The sequence below is a fragment of the Rhamphochromis longiceps genome, linkage group LG8 (assembly GCF_057381845.1).
Source record: "Rhamphochromis longiceps isolate RC_006_pf linkage group LG8, R_longiceps_female_GT1.1, whole genome shotgun sequence".
Classification (NCBI taxonomy): Eukaryota; Metazoa; Chordata; class Actinopteri; order Cichliformes; family Cichlidae; genus Rhamphochromis; species Rhamphochromis longiceps.
In genome coordinates this window covers 26,658,433-26,673,324 of record NC_140564.1, presented here as the reverse complement: position 1 = coordinate 26,673,324, position 14,892 = coordinate 26,658,433, and the positions used below count along the sequence as shown (strand labels likewise).

The following is a 14,892-nucleotide window of genomic DNA, read 5'->3' as shown; positions in this document are numbered from 1 at the left end:
TGTTTAATTCTACTTTGTTTTGCACTAATCTTTAAATAAAGGTTGGAACCCCCCCCCCCCAGGAGATCTGCTTCTGCGCCTGCGCTGTTTTGCCCAACAGCTACACGTTTCCATAGCAACCAGAACCGACCGTACCATTGTGGTTTAACTGAAGTGGTTGAAAAACGGTTCTTAGAATTTTTTTTTATGTCTTATTAATTTCTTTAGTTACTTATGTTTACATTATTTTCCTTATCTGTCTTTTATATATTGAAATACAGCCTGTATTGGTATTTTCTCAAGTTGGAAAAAGTCTTTGAAAATGTTGCCATATTTGTTATACTTGTTACATTTGTTTAATTAATTAAAAAACGGATCTTCTTGTAAGTCGAAGGTTATTATTATTATCTATTTATTTTAATGGATGATTTTTTTTGACACAAAAATATTTCATTACTAACAAAGTGAAAAAAGTTTCATTTAAATTAATTTATAGATTTTATCCAATAAATAGTTCCTACAAAAATATAAGAGTGACATTGTCTTCCCAGAGACTTTTATTATTATAATTTATTTTGGTGTTTTTTTAAATGTCTTCTTTAGTTAATTTTAAATATCTTATTCCATTATAGTGACTCTAAATAATTTACTTCATCAATTTAAATTTAGTAAAAAATATCACATAAAACTAATCCATTAGAAGTGAAAATGCTGCAATTAAAAATCCATTTCTGTTAGTCAGTGATATTTAAAAAAATCTTGATAGTGAGGACAAATATACAGTATTTAACATTTAAGCTCCACCAAGTGTAGGAGTGTTTATCCTCACCATTTCTTCAATTCCTCATATTTAATAAGCTGATTATGTCTGTTATAGAAAATCCCAATTTACAACTGTCAACAAATAAACAAACAAACAAAAACTTTCCTGTAAAACCGCAGAAAACGAAATAAATTAGTCTTAAGCCTAACTATCATAAAACATAAGATCACTGTGAGTAAAAGTACGTTTTTAAACTGTTCATTTCAAATAAAAGCATCTGGCTTTTTACTCTACATCTCACTGAGTGTCCTGTTTCTTACCATCAGATGGTGGCAGTGTAGTTTCATAATTTGCTTGACAAGCATGACATATACCAGATATGAAAGTCCTCATTTAAACCAGACAAAGACGATACATGCACACTGATTTGTAAGAAATTGTTTATTTGAAAACATCAAACGAACTAACCAAGCTCTAATAAATGAACACACCACAAAGAGCTGATCCACAGTGTACACAAAAACAAGCATTTGATCAGCGCTGAAGTCAAAAATCAGTTTTGTTATTGGATGCAGAGGATGAAATACTCTCCGTGATTTCTTTTGGGAACCATCCAGCCAGCTTGTTATAAATAATAGTTTGATGTGAGATGATGATGATGAGTACAGCTTCAGCCCCTTCACCTTGTATATCCTCCTATCCAAACAGGAGTTCCCTTTATTTAGTAAAATAATGTGAATCTTTCATCTGTTTAATCACTGTTTCTACTATTGTGCATAAAACAGATGAAACAACAGTATACACTTAATGACTTTGAGACCTCAGATGGATTATTTGTTATGGCTGTATAGCAATATTATGCACATTGCATATGTTGTAACAAGCCAATAACAGCAGACAGCTACAGAATATATTATAATGTAGTTAAAAAAATCAGAAATACACCTTAAGCCCAAAAGTATAAGCACAGACAAATAAAATATGTAGACACTTATTATGTAATCATGAAAATAGCTCCAAACCAAAGTACATAGCAGTAGGAACAGATTTGATAAATCTTTTATGTTTTTAGTGTCTAGTTTACATTAAATAAGATCCAATTTGTGTGACAGAAACAGCTAACAGTAATCCAGAGATTTGCTCTGCAGTTTCCTCTATACAAAGCTCTTTGAACTTAGATATAACCAAACAAACCTGGGTTCTGTATTTCTGTGTCGGTGAGGGGACCCTTGGTCACTGTACAAGGAACAATATATGGATTATATCGTATTATAGTATTATATTTATACATACACCCACAGGTCACTTTGTCAGGATTTTTTTTGTTAATCTGCTGGGATTTTTTCTGACACTACCATCTCCAGGCTTTACAGAAAGTGATCTAAAAAAGACAAAAAATATCCAGTGAGCAGCAGTGAGCAAAAATGCCTTGTTAATGTCAAAGGTCAGAGGAGAATGGTTAAGCTGCTAATTAGAGCTAATAGGAAAGCAAAAGTAAATCATTACAACCCAAGTACAACAAGTCAAACCTTAAAGCAGATGGGCTATTACAGCAGCACTGCATGCCACTCAGCTAAGAAATGGAAACTGAGGCTACATTTTCCACAGGATCATCAAAATTAGACAACAGAAGATTGGAAAAATGTTGGTCTGATGCGTCTCAGTTTCTCCTGCAACATTTGGAAGGTGGTGTCAGAAGAAGCACAAGGATCCTTCATTGCTTGTATAAATTGTTCAGCCTTTTGCTGATTTATAATGGTGCGGGGGATATTTTCTTTGAACACTTTGGACCTTTTAATACCCTTTAAACGCCACAGGCAGTCTGAGTGTTGTTGCTGCCCATGTCCATCCCTCTATGATCACAATGTATCCATCTTCATGCTTTTAGCAGGATATCAAATATCACAAAGCTCAGATGATCTCAGAATTGGTTTTTGAACATGTCAGTGAGTCCACTGTACTCAGATGGCCTCCACAGTCCACAGTGCTGAATCCAGTGGAGCACCTTTGGGATGTGGTGCAACAGACGATTCAGTCAGTTGCAGCATCTGCTTCTGTTGAGGCAAAGATTGTGAGTGAGATGTTAGGCTGTCAATGCTAAGGGTAATTAGCACATGGGTGTAACTGAGAAACATTCCAATAAAACTCTCATGTTGACAGTGCAATTCATTCATCAGCCATCTGCACAATACTATCCATGAGTAAACATCCTAATTACTACGTGTCATTTTAGCCAGGCAGCTGAGTCAGAGGAAGTTTTATTCCAAGACTGTGTGAGCAGTCGTGAAGCCGGAGCGCTCACTGCTGGTGCTAGCCGTCATAGCTGAAGTCACACGCCTCAGTGCCTCCTCAACCCCAGGTAAGATTACTCATGCAGGTTGAAGATTAGTTGCAGTAACATCATAAGCTTTTTCCTTTAAGGCCTCTTAGCTCCAGCCCTTTCATCTTCAACGTGCTCTCGCTTTTTTGCGCTCCACCCTCAGCATGTTTCCTCTCTCCCCATCCAGCCTCCACCATCCTCCTGATTTCTGCGTCTCTGTTCTGTGGCTGTCAGCGAGATGAGAGCAACGGCAGAGCAGGGGCTCTCCACGGGGCTTTGGATGCTCAGAGTGATACAAAAGCTGTGATCTCCTTTCTGCAAAATCAACACGGCTTGTGTTTCTCCTATCTGCACTTACACCCATGTTTTTTTTTTTTTACTTTTATGTTGATGCCGTACTGCCTTTTAGATTTTATGGGGTGTGAAATATCAGAACAGCAGAATGGGACCCCATGCGTTCGTTCAGCCTGGCCTGTTGTCTTATCTCCCTGGTAGAAAATGATTAGAAGAGCATCTCAGACTAGATTTCCACTCATGTTTTCTGTGTTTCAGTAAAGTGAAGCAGCACAATAATAGCCCCGCAAATAAACGGAAGCCAGATAAACTAATGGGGTTGAGGGGGGGAATGAAATATTACAGTCAAGAGTGAAGGCAAACAAGATGATTGCCACTGTGCTCACCACCCAATTCACATATTCCTCCTCATCCCTGCAGCGATCTGGGTTAGTAATGATGTTTCTTGCTGCCACAGCGTGGAAGTAGTGACATTAATGGGTGACAGCAAACAGTAATGAGTCGTTAAAAGAAAGATTTGGAGCTTTACTGATCCGTTTCCATACCAACTGTCTTGGCTGTGGGGATTGGATCCTTTCAGTGTTTGGGAGCGGGGGGTGTAATGGGATTTGAGGAAGTGCTTGTGGGGAAGAACCTCAACACAAAAACACACATATAATACATACTGTATGTTGACTGTGTGCATGTGTGCATGTGTGTGTGTGTGTGTGTGTGTGCGTGCGTGCTTGTTTTAAGGTAATCTTCAAAGCTCTGTCTTTCAGCAGAAATCCTCCCTGACAGGCGGAGAGAGCAGAGAGCCTGCGGCGATTTTAATTTGTTGTGATTTCTTATTTTCTTTTCCGCTTCCTCTTTCTTCTTGCCTTTTGTTCTGGACACATGCACAAACAGCCAAGGATGGGGAGATATACTGGTGCTGAGAGGAGTGTTGCCGTGACAACCAGGCGTTTGCAAAAAAAAAAAAAAAATATCAGCATGATGCCAACTCTCATGCAGGATCACATATGGGGAGACAAAGACGGTGGCAGAAGCCATCCGCGCGTGTGTTTAAAGAAGATATTACTTTTATATTACACTGGTTCCTCCATGTTGTTTACACGGACAGGATGCAATAAACAGAAAATGATAATTGAGAGAAATGAGGGGGGAAAGAGAAGGAGAGATAACATGGGGAGAGACAGATGACGATTACGATAAGAGAAATTGGATTTGGCTGAAAGATAGCAAAGTGTTATCACTGAACAGCAACATCAAAGCAATCGTTGAGTGGGAACACTAAACTTTAAAGAAAAAAAAGTTAATTTCATAAGTAATCTCCCAGCCCGGGGCTCGTGGGTAAAACAAAACTCTATGAAGTAGATGAATTTAGCTAATCTCTTTCCCACAGCTTCAGGGGGATCACAGAGGCACAGGGATAGAAAATTGCCCAAGTGCCTGATTCGGTGCTGAAATTTTATGAAAAAGAGACATCTTATGGCTTGGGTTCAGTTTTGCCCTGCTTTTGAATCAAGATCCAAGAGAAGCTGCAGAGTCTGAGGATGAGAAGAAAGGTTGAACAATGACTGGCAGCTGTCTCCTGTTCAGATGTTTTCTGGTGTTTGCAGATGAAAAGCGACAGGGCTGATGTTGCATCAATGCGCAGCGCTGACGTAGCAGACTGGAGCGATGATGGATGGTGTGTGTGAGGCCAGACGCTAAATGTTGGTTTGAGAAAAAGCCTTCAGTTTAGAGCTGAAACGATGAGTCAATGAATAATATCCCATCAGAATAACAGATAGATGGCCAAGAAATTTTGTTGAGGTCTGCAGCGCTACCACATAAGCTGTACAAGAAAGATGGATGTAGCGACCTGTGGGACCATGATTTAGAAAACTAGCACCATGTTGTATTCAGTACAGTACATGTGAACCTAGAATTTTAGACCATAGTGTTATTGCAGTAACAATTGATAAGATTATTCATAAAAAGGAAGGAAGGATGTTTTTGCTATGGACCTCTATACTGCTTTTTAAAAAAACTAATCGCCCCCTGCTGGCAATTAAAAAGAAAACAGTTTTAAGGGACTTGAGCACTGCCTTTTTACTTTTCCATCTCGTCTCAGTTGTTTTTTGTTTATGGTGAGAACTTGATCTGATCTCCTTCCACACCAGCTAACAGGTCAGGTGCACACTGCAAGCTTAAGCTAAAAGCCTTCCAACATCCAGGTACGTTTTGCATTTCTGTGATGTAGTACAGTACAACAGAGCGATCATCGGGCTACATTTTAAACACTGCTTTATAACCAAATACTTTCACTGATGATATCCCCATCAAGCCTACTTGTTTACATGCAAAAGTGAGATTGTGGACATGATAAACACAATCAGTATTTTGCATCATAACATTTTATTGCAGAATATTTTGTTATGGCACTTGATGTGTTCTACCCACAGAGTTGAAGTCATGCATGCTTCACAGACCACCTACCCTTACTGCTGTTGTAGATAAAAATCAGGTTTACAGAACAGATCTGGCACATGTGCTTTGTCCCTGATATAATTTGATCATTTAGATTTCACTTTTCTCAAAGCCTAAAGATTGGTCAAATCTAGCATGAGAGTCCTTATAGAAGCAAGTTTCAGCTCTTCTTTAAGCCGAGCCTTGTTGTGACTGCATTTCTGTGTATCTGATAAGTTTAAGGCTCACAAACTGGAAAAAGCTGAGCAGATCACTTCTGCCCAGCAGTGCGGTGCAGTCCAACTGCTGAGTGAAGACAAACCGGCCTGGCAGCTCGCTCTGTTTTATCCCTTCTGATGTGAAATGCTTCTTCCTGGATCAGCTTCAAATGCAGCATTCTGAAGCAACACACTCAGACAATTTTACCGACAACAAATCAAAACGTGTATTTTTTTTTGGAACACTTTTTGCCACCGTCAGCCAAAACCTGCTGCTGTGCTGAATTTATTTTGCAGCCAGTTTCTGCTTTGGATGTTTCCTCTTACAAAGCTGCAGCAATAAAAAGGAAATAGTAGAAAAACGTTTTTTCCAACAGCAGTTTAAATAATTGAAGAAGAGCACCTTTCATGCACAAACAGGGACAGGGCCTCATGTGGCTTTCTTTATTGAAACTGTATATTTATAGATGAATGACTCATGAGTGTCTGGGTGAGGGTTTTGTCTAAAACCAGCTTTGAAAAAACTGCTTCAGTGCTTACACTCATAGATTCTCCGAATCACTGGATCAGTTTTGCAAATACGTTTTATATTTTCCCATTGTTTTCAGCATCATGATGATGGTAGAGCTCTAACATGTTGGTCCAAGTTCACAGCAGATAATCAGTGACTACTTGAGTTGTGCTTAAATGTCTTTGCTCATTTATTGATTCAAAAAAAGTCACAATTCTGTATATATTTAAAGATATTTATGGTTATGAACTCCTGAGTCGTTTTCAGCCAAATACAGGTTGTAAACTGGTGTTTAGAGTCCAAAAATAACCTTAATGTTTCTATCCACAAGGCTTGATTCCATTATATGTTTTAGTGTTAATCTTTACTCCTTTAATATTTAAAAGCAGAACATTTTCGGGTCCCAGTTTTTTCTCAAACTCTTGTGATCTCTAACTGCAAATTTTATATAATTTAGTGAAAAGATTATTATCTTTTTAAGCCAAAGACACAGCAACTTAATGAAGTAATGAAGTAATTTAAAACTCATTTAAAACATCAAACATAGCAAGGTCTATTCATGTAATCCAAACTAAGCTTTAAGGTAAGCTAAAGCCATTACAACCAGGAATATCTGGATAAACTGATCTTCTCCACTTGGGAAAATTACTTTTAAAAACCACCGCAATGCTACTGAGCAAACAGTAAGTACAAACGCAAAACACACACTTGTCTGCATCTGCAATAAATAATATGGATTTGTAGAAATGCTTATGGACAGTGGTTTAAATGTTGTGTATTTTCTATCATAAAAAGTGATTCTGTGTTTGTTCCATGAAGGTCAGTTTCTCAGTTTGTGTTTTTAACTCATCTGGCCTTAGGACTGATGAGCTTGTGCCATGAGGAGGCGTTGGTCTTCCATCTGTCCATCCAAATTCACAAGAGTCACTGCTCTTCCTAGAGCATTGATCAGAATTTTATCAAACTTGCGGACAGTGGTCACCTAATGGGTCTTCATCCAAATTGTACCCCAGATCAAGGTCACATGTATCGCTTTATGGGCTGATCTTCATGGACACTAATAATTTCACCACATTCTCTCTCATGATGTACTGAACAATATTCAATTCAAACCCTTTACCATTTATTAACATAAGATTCTCAATGCACAAATTGATAAAGACCTTGAACTGAAATGAGGAACTAAGTGATGTGATAGCTTTAATCCTGTTCCATGTTGCATCCTGGTAAATGAATCTTTTTTCTCATAATTATATAAGGAAGGGTCCTGTTGGTTGACTCCAACATTAAGACGGTGCAGATGGGACCTTCCAGTGGAATTCTCATTAGTTTGTGCAATGAAGGTAACCCCTTTTTTCCTGTACTTCACACATTACAATAATCTGTGATTTATGTGCAATATTAAGCTGGATGAGCTTCCACGTCACTGATGTTCAGGTTTTATCTTCATGAGAGATGAGTGAAGCTGTGACACCATGAATGCAGTGGGTTACTCGACCGATGGCAGTCCCTGGCTTAAAATTGCTGCTTAAAACACATTACTGACTGAGTGCTGTGAAGCAAAACACCACTGTTCTGCTGACCTGAGAAGAACCATGCTCCTAATAAAAACTAATAAATGAGTTAATGCCCATCTAAGCAATTTGTAGCTGCTAGTGAACGTCCCAGGCTCTGCTTTGCAGGTAATCCTCGAATGTGTTTACCACCCCATCATAAGTCAGTCTGCTTTGTTTTTAGTGGCATCTCAAAATTGAGACAGTTTTAACTCAAGTTGCTGAATTTCCTTGACATACAAGGGTCTCTGGTTGTCATATCACTACTAATATTTTTATGTGTCCATTTGCCCCCTATAAGATGTTAAAAAGCCATCATTAATCATGCCTAAGTGACATGTCTTACTCAGAAATGTATTCATTTTCATACATTTTAAAGGTCACTTGGAGAGTTTTTGAGGAAAATTTTCTGCATAGTCTTAAATCTGCTACAGCTTGAGACCAACGACATAAAATGAAGTTAAATTCAGTTAAGTAATTCACCCTGACAAAAAATGTGTCCGCGCGCGGGCGTGTGAGCGCGACATGCTCGTGGCATTAAGTTTTTGCAGAGCTCAACATTATTTCACCCAAGACTGGTTCAGCGTGTGTGTGTGTGTGTGTGTGCGCGTGTGTGCATGCATCACTGTGTGTTTCATCCCGTTTATAGTGCCGCACCCTGCCTTCTGTGCGTAAAAGCCACCACGTAGCCGACATCATCATCATCATCATCATCATCACCGCACACCACGTTTCTTCCAGCAGCGGGACGAGCCGGAGGATAACGGTTCACCTCACGGGCAGGTTGGACACAGAGATGGGAGAGGAGCGGCGGCTTTTCTGGCTATGACACAGACACAGCGGGCGGGAAGGATGGCTCTCACCAGCCGGGAAATGTTGTGCTTGATCGGAACCGCCTGTCTCTGGCTGCCACTGTTAGCTGAGGTACTGTATCCTGCCTGCTGCTGATGAGGATGTGTTTTTTCTTTATAGTGCAATGTGCCCTGATTTATTTCTTTTCTTTTGTGTGTCTCTCTGTGTGTGCTTTCCTTTTTTTTGAAGCCATGTCCCGTGACGGTCACGCTTTGCTGACCTCTGCTGCATTTCATTAAAAAAAAAAACAAAAAAACCAAAAAAATCGAATTAGTCCGACAGCCTGATTAAACTGACAGTTGTATTGATAAGCCTGTAGAAGAATTCAGGGCTGTGCCGCCACGTTGTAAGGTCTATATCACAGAAAGGATGCTTTCGTGTATTTTTCTCTCTGGGCTGCATTTCCAACAATGCAAGTGCAGGTCAGAAATTTAAAGAGCACCACATTTTAGCCAATTAATGGTGGCATGAAGGTACACTGCCCAATTAAGCGGAGTCTACATTGTTGCACACACCCATTCGTGCTGGGTGACAAACACAACCCCTCCACCTTCCTCTCTTTTCTCCTGCTCCTCATCCTCTTCCTCCACCCCCCGCGGCAGGATATCATGAGAAGAACCCGTCGGTGCCTCTTCTGCCCCCGCGGTGTTTGGGGAACGGACCCAGCACGGGCTGTTAAAGCTGTCACTGCATGTCAGCGTAGAAATGTTAAATTCGAAACGCGAGGAAGCAGGTGTTTCTGTCATGCGTGGGTCAGCTGGAAGTCAGGTTCACTCATTTGTTCTGTGTCTTGCAGAAGCAACGCAATCAATTAATGATCAATCAATCAATTATTCGTCACATTCGTCCAGTTTTCCTCTCACTGCAGTTGGAGTGTGTTGCGTTAATATGCAGCATATGAGCCGAGTAGCCAGTGTAGAAGTCATTAGTGGAGTACAGCAGTGTGCGGGATTTAATTAGACCCACTTACACTGAAAGCAGCCGTGCACATCGAGCACACCGAGCACGCTGCAGATGAATTCCTAATTTTTCATCTTTATTAGACAGTTTGTTTTTTCCCCCCTGGCAGGAATTCTTGGAATTCAGAAGCTCTTCATTTTGTTGGAAACATGTGAACAAAACAGAAAATTAATCTGGAGATCTCTATACCCTACAAACTGCTTTCCTGTGGCTCAGTCTGTGGAGACTAAAATGCTTGTATGTAAACAATAGGCAGAAACCAGCCTCCAATTTACATCACAGAATACATTTTTGTGTCATCTTCACTTAATAAAGAGCCAATATACAGCAGATTTACAAATATGAATTATATTATTAATAATACAGTAGCATAATGTTAAATAAAACGAATGTTTCTGCAGATTATGAACCCTTATTAGAGGCTACAACATCAAAGTTAATGGGATTTGTGATAAAATTGCTTTATGATTTACCTCTGCCAAGGAGGTTATTTGATGTATCGGATGGTTGAACAATATTTTATCACACAAACTGAAACATCCAACTAAGAATCATATTCACAAATCTACAGGATACTAGTAACAGCAGAGGGTGGCAGAAAACACCCTCACTGTGAAATAAAACAGGGAGCTTAAATTGAATTGGCCAGTGAGGACATGTGCATGAACAAAGCTGTTTGTAGTCATCTATGGAATCTAAGGAATTTGATTGGAAGATTGGAATGAGGTTTTTTTAGGTTCTGTGTTTGCATCACTTTTGTGTTGGAGGAACTGCAGATTCATGAATGGTCATTCACATGTCTTCAGGGACTGCAGTCCTCCAGGGATATTGGTTGGATAAAAGAGTGGAGCAAAAACAGTTGAGTATTGAGTATAGATGGTGCTTTCAGTTGGAGGACCTCTTCAGAACACTTTAGGACAAGACCCCATTCCCGTGTTCATTGCCAAGAAGATCATGTCTGTTAACTGGAGTAAAACATCACCACTACCACAAATCCTGTAGACACACGCATAATGGCGTTAGCGAAGCTGTGAATTAGTATGGATACATTCATAATGTATAAAGTCACAATGGCCTTGAACCCTTTAAACCTTAATTGTCAAGGAATGTTCAGCCATACTGTGTCCAGTGTTTAGTGTTCTGTGCAAGATTTATGAGTTATTAATAAGAAGTTGCAGACTGTTTTACTTGTTTTAGTTTTTTACCAAAGGTGTGGCTTGACCCACAAGTGGTTAACTTTTGAATTTAATCTGGATCTGAAGCCCCTTTTTCACAATAGTCATAATGAAAGAAGAAAAACTGTGAGACATTGTCATAAACTAATCTGGATCCAAAGACTCAATGAATGTGTGGTGTGAGGGGACCTTTCGGCCTTGGTGGAAGCATGCTCATGTATTATAATCAACTGATTTACTTTACTTTACTTCAGCTTTGTTAAATAAAAAAAAAGTCAGCTAGGATATCTGTTTATATCAGCTGAACCTCCATATAAATCGATGCTGATTTTGCACTGGCTAAACATTGAGGTTACTGTAGCGAGGAACTTTTTATAATCAAGATTTCTTTGTGTCACTTGCATAAAGGGGGGAATAAAAAAAATCATCACCTGTTTTGCCAAATTTTCATATTAAACATCAGGATTCAACCTCAATTTAACAGTGAGGTCAGTTAGTGGAGGAGAATCCTCCTAATCCTGCTCTGCTGGTTATAAACTAACCCTCTCTGCAGCTGGTTTGCTGTCAGACCTGATAAATACTTTCACTTTTCTTATCTGTGCCTGACAATCATTGTGTCACTATGCTTTCAGCACCACCGTGAAGTCTTCTGCAGGTCCCCAGGCTCCCTTGTAATAACACATAATAAGAAATGCCAAGTAAAATCACTCTACCCTTTAAAGGTTTTGACCCTTTTAAGGTTTCACATCATAAAAGTGACAAAAATCATCATTAATATCCCAAAACCTTACCAGCAACAGTCATCTAGGTGGCACGCACGAGTGTGATCATTTATGACTAAAAGCATCACTTTGGAGCAACTTCCTATCTCAGTGCTGCAGCGGTCTCGATTATTGCTTATTTATTTGTTGCCCTTCCATCTGGTGTGGTGCGTCTGTTTGCATGGCCAAACACTGGACGCAGGTGCAAGAGCAGATTAGTGCCGTAATTGAGCCGTGTGATTGACATGAGCGGAGATATCGGCACCCGTGTCTGCTATCACAGGTCGCCTGTTCCTGATGTAATACCATTAAGCTGAGTCTTCTGGGAGGCGTTTGCGTGTTGGTTTCACGCGTGCGTGTGCAGTGGCCAGAAACAGTGACAGGAAGCAGAGAGCAGAACTCACCTGTGTGACGGTGAAATGCGCTGTATATCGCTGCCCTCTCAGCAGAGCAGATGGGCTGTGTGTTGTGTAAATGTGTATCTGATATCTAAAATGAAATAAACACTGCAATATAAACTCTGATGCTGTCTAGTACTGTGTGTGTTTGCAGTTACTGTGCTGTACTGTCGTCCCTGGGTTGCTTATACTTATACTTCAAGTGGTGAGAATCAGGGAGTAAACTCATTAATACATCGAAAGTACATCGAGACGACTTCATGTTCAAGGATAAATGCCAACAAATCAGAATACTTTAGGGGGAAATGCTTGAATCTGCATGTAAAGTTGCACAAAAACTAAATATACGCAATACTCAAGGGATTACCCCGTGTGCAGTAAACCATTAAAGAGGACCTCTTCTGCTCGTCTCCAGCTCCATGTTTTTTATTCCATGACTCAAGAGTAGCTTTGCATGATTCACAGATCAAAATAATCCTTATTTATCTTATTCTGGGCCTTGGTGCACCCCCTCAGTTCATCCTTTGTCTGAAATAGAGAGTTTCAGTTTCTCTACTCTTCCGTTAACTTTTATTCTGAGTGGCTGTCCCTCACAAGTATTAGGCTGGAACAGCAGGTGAGCAGGGCACCTGTGCTTCAGATATATCCGCTCCTTATGACGTCTTACAGAGCCATGTTTAACACGAGCATCTGTGTATGAGGCATGAAATGAAACGAAATTATCTAAAATATACACCTTATAGATAGAAAATTACCTGTCTTATTTTATAACAATGGCCACAGTTGCTTTCGTGCTCAGTGAAGGTAATTGTAGAGATAATCTTGAGACCTTATGACTCTCTGTCCATTAAATTTGTTTCTAATTAGACTCAATGAAAGGTTTTTCCCCTTTTTGGGGGTGTTAAGGCGTTATTATCGAGCTGCAGTCCAGCTGTTTTGGTGCTTTCACATTTGCTTTTTGCAATTCATAATTATGAGGAGTCAGATACGGCCTGTAACTAATCATCATGCATATTTTAGAATGTTGTTTATGCGTCACGACTCACTAAAGTTCAGACTTTGTGGTGGAAAATGAATCATGCGCTGGTGGCCTAATTTCCACCAGTTTTCAACCAAATCTGCTTAGAAGATCTTTGCCTTTTTATGTTTGCTTTTAAATGAATTTCATGTTTTTTTCTTGTTCTTTGTTTACTATTATACCAAGATGAAATTCTGGTCCTTTGTCTCACTCTCTTTCTTTTGTGCATGCAGGTGGTGGCTGAAGACAGCTACTTAAATGAGGTGCAGAACTCAGGTAGGCGAGAGGTGACGCTCTCATCCTCTTTCTGTGCATTTACTTTCTCCTCCCATCTGTCCTCCCCTCCTACACCATCGCTCTCCTTTCTGCTGTTTTCTCCGTTCCCTCCAGTTTAACCCACATTCTGACTCAGACTCTCACAAAGCCCCTCCCACTCTTTCCTACCTCTCCTCTCCCCCTCATCCTGGCCTGCGCCCCTCTGCCTTTCATTTTCCTCTTCTTTCTTTCTCCGCATCCCTGAGAGGAGTGAAGGGCATGATGAAGATAGGAGGGGGGGTTGGGGCAAAGAACTCCTCCCTCTCGGCTCATTTCCAGTGCGGTGAAACATCTCCGCTTTAACACTCGCTACACACTGACAGACCCATGCAGTCAGAAACACACCATCCATCACGGGGAATTCAAATTGTGGCTTTTTAACAATACTGAACACCTGCATAAATTCACATACTGCTAAAATTGCCTCTTTTTATTGGGTGGAAATGAGGATAAATGGTGTAAAAGCAAATTTCCTCAGGTTTCCAGATTTATTAGTGTGTTTTGTGTAGAGGATGTTGTTGCTACACACCCACCCCCCATACAGCCAGCCTCCGACTGTGAACCGTGTCAAATACTCATTGTGGCTGGGAAACGGATTACGGGAGAAGGGAGACTGAGTGTTCCCATGGCGATGGGCAGAGTGCGGTTGTCGTGGCAATGAGGAGGGTGTCGAGTATTGTGTGAAATGCATTAAAGAGCGTAGTGAAATATTAAAGTGGTGAAATATAAACAAGGGGAGAATTTAGGGATCATATTGAGACATGAAAAATCATAATAAATGTTAGTTTTGAGCGATACTGAAAATGTTGCTTTTCTTTAGTTACGTAACGCTTTTTTACTTTATTAAAATTTTATGAAGCTGAAGATAAAAGTTTGATTAATGCTACTGTGCAGCTTTTAAGCATGTTTTTGCCATTCAGCACAACAAATGCAAAATATATATGTGAAAATATTACATGATTTACATGGTAAGATTACGAATTACAAAGCAGTAAGGGAACATGGCAGTGTATCCTGTGTTTTTTTAAATATTTGATGATTGTTTGTTTGTATTTGTGCCTAAGTGCTTAAAAAGAAGGAAAAATGGCTCAAAGATAAAGTTGTGCATTTATTTTTCATCAGCATCGACACAAAATGTCAGCGTTAACTCTCCAGCGACCCAACTAGTAACTACAATGACCTTGAGGTGTAATTCCTATCTCCAATTGTGTTTATCTCATCTATTATTTCTTTTCTCTTGCCGATATTCTAAAATGCTCAACTTATTTTGATTTTCAATCATTTTTAGCTCATCCGGCCAAACGTCTGATGTTTTATGCCACGAATATGTGTCAGATGGACA

General features: G+C 39.7%; 1 protein-coding gene across 1 annotated transcript in view; it reads left to right on the top strand.

The window, feature by feature from the left end:
• The first annotated feature begins 8,736 nt into the window (after nt 1-8,736).
• The window catches only part of LOC146663858 (neurotrypsin-like), a 36,265-nt gene continuing 30,109 nt past the window's right edge, over nt 8,737-14,892 (top strand). Inside the window, exons 1-2 of the mRNA XM_085416789.1 lie at nt 8,737-8,995; nt 13,469-13,511. Coding sequence (XP_085272915.1) covers nt 8,897-8,995; nt 13,469-13,511 — 142 coding nt within the window. The 5' untranslated portion in view covers nt 8,737-8,896. The remainder of the gene's footprint in view (nt 8,996-13,468; nt 13,512-14,892) is intronic.